Source organism: Aegilops tauschii, chromosome 5 (assembly GCF_002575655.3).
Source record: "Aegilops tauschii subsp. strangulata cultivar AL8/78 chromosome 5, Aet v6.0, whole genome shotgun sequence".
Classification (NCBI taxonomy): domain Eukaryota; kingdom Viridiplantae; phylum Streptophyta; class Magnoliopsida; order Poales; family Poaceae; genus Aegilops; species Aegilops tauschii.
The window spans coordinates 512880435-512885390 of record NC_053039.3 but is presented as its reverse complement, the minus strand read 5'-3'; the positions used below and the strand labels follow the sequence as shown (position 1 = coordinate 512885390).

At 53.6% G+C, this 4956-nt stretch overlaps 2 protein-coding genes across 4 annotated transcripts; both read left to right on the top strand.

Annotated features, from left to right (window-relative positions):
• LOC109772525 (uncharacterized) lies at window positions 1–4689 on the top strand. 3 transcript variants are annotated; one of them, XM_045229258.2, is made up of 4 exons: window positions 13–300; window positions 435–649; window positions 1666–1993; window positions 2784–4689. In XM_045229258.2, the coding sequence occupies exons 3-4, from the start codon at window positions 1676–1678 to the stop codon at window positions 3279–3281; spliced, it is 816 nt and encodes a 271-aa protein (XP_045085193.1). In that variant the 5' UTR covers window positions 13–300; window positions 435–649; window positions 1666–1675; the 3' UTR covers window positions 3282–4689. The 3 variants fall into 3 exon arrangements, with proteins under 3 accessions (XP_045085194.1, XP_045085193.1, XP_020186788.1); XM_045229259.2 differs by lacking the exon at window positions 435–649 and having other exon boundaries at window positions 1–300; XM_020331199.4 differs by having other exon boundaries at window positions 13–649.
• On the top strand, window positions 3713–4689 carry LOC109772526 (uncharacterized). The gene has a single exon (XM_020331200.4). It carries the CDS (start codon window positions 3806–3808, stop codon window positions 4571–4573), a length of 768 nt encoding a protein of 255 aa, XP_020186789.3. The 5' UTR covers window positions 3713–3805; the 3' UTR covers window positions 4574–4689.
• Window positions 4690–4956: the final 267 nt, after the last annotated feature.

The following is a 4956-nucleotide window of genomic DNA, read 5'->3' as shown; positions in this document are numbered from 1 at the left end:
TTTCAAGACATCAATTGGCAGCTCACATCAAACATGTCCATTAGCCAATGCTCAAAAGTAACCTATTTTAAGGAGGCATAAAATAATCTGAAGAAAAAAAAACGCAGAGAAGAGGGAGGAAACAAGAGCCAAGAACACAACAGACGGAAAGAACAGCCCACGCCCGTCCCCCCCATCAGCAAGCAGCAAGAAAGCACGCCACCTCCAAGGCCCGCCCGGCCCTCCCTCCGTCCATCCACCGTAACCGCCCCAGCGATTACTGATTAATCCTGTTCTCCTCCGCCCCTCCTCCGCTCCCAGGTTGGTCGCCGATCAGTCTCCAAATTTCTCTCCACTATTATTCCTTCCAAATCTCCTGGCTTTCTATTCTTGGGGCTCGGTGGTGGTGTTTTTCCCGCAGCTCAGTTTTGTTTCCCTTTTTTCTTTTTTACCAGAAAGAAGTGCCGCCTGTCTCCTCCCTCCCTCCCTCCCTCTGCCCTCGCCCTCGCGGCTTAATCCCAATTGGGTTGGGTTGGAGGAGCAACCCAATTGGGGATTAATCTATCAGAGGAGGAGGAGGAGGATTCGCACTCACCATACCGAGGTTGTCTTGCTTCCTCTTCCGTTCCTGGGATTGGCCAAGGCGCATCCACCCACAGCTCTGCCGCAGGTTGGTGACGAGTGGACTACTTCCCCGTTTAATTTCTGCATCTTGGTGAGATTGCCCGGCGAGGATCGGATGGATCCTCTGCAGTTCCCGATCCCAATCCGAGCTGCCCGCTGCCCGTTTCCAGTTCGATGTATCAATCTGTTCCTCTCCGGACTGCTCTTGTTGTTTCTGCAGGCAGCCATTTCCCGGCCTTTGATGGCTTTGGATCGTCAATGCCCAATGGTTGAGTTTTCTTTTTCTCAGGCTGCAAGTGTTACCCAGTTCTGTGGATGGATTGCTCTTGTTTTCCACCTTGTTTGATGTTTCTGCTTTGGCTTTTTAGCTGGGAATCTCGATCAGGTATTGGGGGTAAAACGAGGACTGAATGAAACCAAGTCAAGTTGGTAACTGCTGAATGTTTCTTGTTGACGAAAACTGATCCTTTTTCTGTCCTGATGATGACTTGGTTTGTTGGGTTTCCTTGCGCCGGAATTTTCTTTCGTTCTTGTGTATGTTCTCTGTTGATCGATCTCGTGTGTTCCCGGTTCTGATGCGTCCATGGATACGCCAGTGGATCTGGATTGGGAGATCGATCGGTTATCCTGGATGAGGTGTTTACTTCTCTTCTGTTTTCTTTTGTTGTGTTGAAGGTATCCAATTTGGTTCTGTTCCTACGTTGATGAAACTTGTGAATTTGAGCAGCTCTTTTTGTTCTGAGCTCCTACAGGGAGATGGATCTGAATTGGTGTTGACTCTGTCTCAATCAAGTTTAACTGCATGCACATCTACACATACAATCAGAATTCTTTTTCCGTAGATCATTAGTGATTGTTCCCATGCCGAAATTGATTGGCACTGGACTAGCCCTCTTTTGCTATGACATATTCAGATATCTGCATATGATCAATCACAATTATCCTGTTTTTCCGCTGGACCCATTAAGGAAGAACACGATTAGATTAGATTTATGTCCTTTCTTTTAAGTGCTGCTCTGCTGGTGCATATCTTGACCTTGTTACTACCTCCACATTGTGCAGGAGTAGAATCATGAAGCTGAAAAACAGTTTTAGGGAGGCCGATCCGATTGCCGTGCAGAGGGGCTATGGTTTCAGGCCAAACCAACCAGCTGTTGTTCATCAGGCAAGATGCAGATGGATCATTGGAGATGTGACCGAGGTGTTTGATCATAACACATGGAAGCTTGGCAAGATTGCAAAGATTGTGAAGAACGATTACTTTGTCATCAGGCTCGCCGACTGCATCCAGTTGAAAGAGTTCCACATTTCTAGCTTGAGGGTTCCACAACCACATGATGCTCCCACAGCTCCTCCTTATGGCAAGCAGTTCCCTGCAGCTGACAACAAGGTAAGCAACATCCAGTCAGTTCCTGGAGCATGTAAATGTGCTACTTTTCATCTCTGAAATGAGTCGCTTATTCGGCAGTTAATAGTTCATACTCTTTCATGATGTTTCTGGTCACATTATATATCCATTGTTGTTACTTAGAATTCCTTCTTGCTACTTACTACCCATGAAGCAACCATTGCATTGCTTGTTATTTCGGTACTCTAGGAATATGGTCTAGGCATCTTCAGAAGTAGAAGGACTAGGCCGGTCTTAGACATGAGTTTTTTTAGCTTGGGCTGAAATAGCCATGCCCTAAAAGACTAGAAGGAAGGGAAAAGGTTTGCAGAGTTCAGTAGATAGTTTCCTGGAAAATGCTTATATCAAGTCCACATGCTTGATGGGCAATTTTGGAACTAGCACGGCTGAGATGGGATCAACTCAACTTGATTTCACTACTTTTGATGAGTAGTGGAGGTGTTCCTGCGCATTGCTTCTCTGTTTTTCTCTGCAAATGTAGCTACCAAGCAGTTGAAGCAGTCACTGCTTTTAAGGAGGAAAAATGTAGCTCGGTTGAAGTAATTCAACCTGTACCTAAGCTCTGAAGGAAGCAAATGCACACACTGACGATAGATACAACATGTTGGTTGGCACCACCATGAATGAATTGTACAAATTGCCACCAAATCTCATAATTTGTCCACTGCTGCATCAGACTTCAGTCTGTAACTGAGGCGTCACACTTTCTTCCGGCTGTTCAACAGTTGTGCAATTTCTCAATCTTTTCTCACTGTTTATCCATCTTCTGCAGGTGACCCGAAGGGGCAACCAGCTGCCTGCTGATGCGCTGAGAAGATCAGGCAAGAAGAGGAAATCGTCCGAAGTTCTTGATTTCTCTCCTCAGCCAAGCCAGAGAAGGCTCTTCCAGGTGGCCAGGGAAGAGGCCGCCCCCGCGGAGTGCTCGGTGGCGAGCTGCAGCGCCGCGAACGACGACGTCGGCGTCAGCAGTGGCCGGCACGGGGGCTGCTGCTCCGTGGGGCGCGGCGACGCCCAGTCGCGCGTGGTGGCGGCCTCCCCGCGCGCCGCGTGGTCGTCGTCGGACTCGGACGGCGCGCTGAGCGACGGCGGGCCGGCGGGCGTGGACGTGCACGAGCTGGAGCTGGAGGCGTACCGGTCGACGGTGCGCGCGCTGCACGCGTCGGGGCCGCTGACGTGGGAGCAGGAGTCGCTGCTCACCAACCTCCGCCTCTCCCTCAACATCTCCAACGAGGAGCACCTCCTCCAGCTCCGCCGCCTGCTCTCCTCCTGAGCCCGATCCTCGTCGCCGGCCCACCGCCGGCTCGCCGACGGCTTAATCATCACTCATCGAGGCGACTCCGGTCCAGTCCAGTCCTGACAGACGAACACCGCAGGGCGCTGCGAAATAACGGAGGCCGATGTGCCGTGGAGCTCTCTGTTTTTCCTTTCGGCAAGAGAAGAATTTTGCTTGTTCGTCCTGTGTAGTCGATGCAGCAGCAGCAGCAGCAGCTCCAGCTCCATTGCCGACGTAGAGAGAGCTCTGCGGGGTACGTCGTCGCCTTCCTCCAGTCCAGTAGCTTTGGGCCATTGACTCTCCTGAATTACTACAACTAGTGCTGGCCTTGCCTTTTCTATATCTATGTAAATGTAAATCCATCTCCTCACTGATCTGCTCCAAGATTATTACTACTTTTACTTCAAGACAGTAAATTTCTCCGGGGATCAACTTTTGTTACTCTCTGAAGGTGATAAGCTTGGAGTCGACCGACCGGCCGACTAGCGCACCTGGCAGTACCGAAACTCGATCGTCCGGCCATGCGGGCACGTGTCTGCCTCGCCCCGGCACGCGGCGCGCGGGCCACGTGCCATGGCGCGCTCCGCGCGTCTCCTCGCCGAACGCGTGTCGACGTGAAGGCCGTTAAAGTGCGTCGGCACTGCCGCTTGCCTCTGCTCTGCTCCTGTGGTTGTCTTCTCGTGCGGTTGCGCACTGGCTTTTGCTTTTGTAGACTCTGTATCGTCGACGAGCTCCGACCCTGGCTTAGCTCCGGGCAGCGGGTGATGATGTCGGTGAGCCTCGTGAGGGCGTCGCTGCCGGCTTGGTGCACGGCGGCGGCCGCGGGGAGCAGCGGCCTGCGCTCTCGCCTGCGCGGCATGGCGTGCTCCGGTCGGCGCGTGGGCGTCCGGTGCAGCGGCACGACACCGCCGGGGTTCCCTCCGGGGCCGACGCCGCCGGGGTTCCCCGCGGTGCCGTCGCCCGAGGAGGTGCCGGGCACGGCCCGCCCGCCAGAGGAGATGCCGGGCACGGCGAGGCCGCCGCAGGAGATGCCGGGCATCGACATGCCGCCGGAGTTCAACGCGCCCCCGGGCGTGGACGTGCCGATGCCGGGCGCGCCCGTGCCGGGCACGCCTCCCAGCCCGGAGCAGCCGGGGCCGTTCATCCCGTCGCCGCCGAGGCCGGAGATCCCGGCCGTGCCGCCGAACCCCGACGTGATCCCGCCGCCGCCGCCGGAGGTGGACCCGCCGCGCGCTCCGCCGGAGGTCGTCCCGCCGCAGCCGTCCGATGTCCCGCCTCCCTTTGTGTGAGCGTGCGCGGTCGCGCCGACCCCGACGGTCACCGAGATGTGAGATAGCGTACTATGTACAGTAGCTTCCAGCTTCAAATAAAGAGGATCGGTTGCGGCGCCCTGTTCCGGTGTAAATTTTGTCACGGATTTAATTCTTGGTTGTAGTACTGAGACTAGAGTGAATTAGTTCATGGTAATCATCTAGGACCCTGATAAATCCCGGATTTTAAGCATGTCATCTCGAACGTTCTTTCATGACAACTAATAAATCCCGGGACATTCGGGTTTTAAGCATGTCATCTCGAACGCTTTTTCATGGCAACGTTAAAACATGGCAACTTTGAAGGTAACGAGCGAAGGAAACTAACTTATCATGCACGAGGCTTCATGATCTAATCCTAC

Excerpts from the sequence above, each read along its gene's own strand:
- LOC109772525 (XM_045229259.2), top strand. The coding sequence starts at position 1,676 with ATGAAGCTGAAAAACAGTTTTAGGGAGGCCGATCCGATTGCCGTGCAG. Across the intron at positions 1,994-2,783 it reads TCCCTGCAGCTGACAACAAG|GTGACCCGAAGGGGCAACCA; the intron begins GTAAGCAACATC and ends CATCTTCTGCAG.
- LOC109772526 (XM_020331200.4), top strand. The coding sequence starts at position 3,806 with ATGCGGGCACGTGTCTGCCTCGCCCCGGCACGCGGCGCGCGGGCCACG.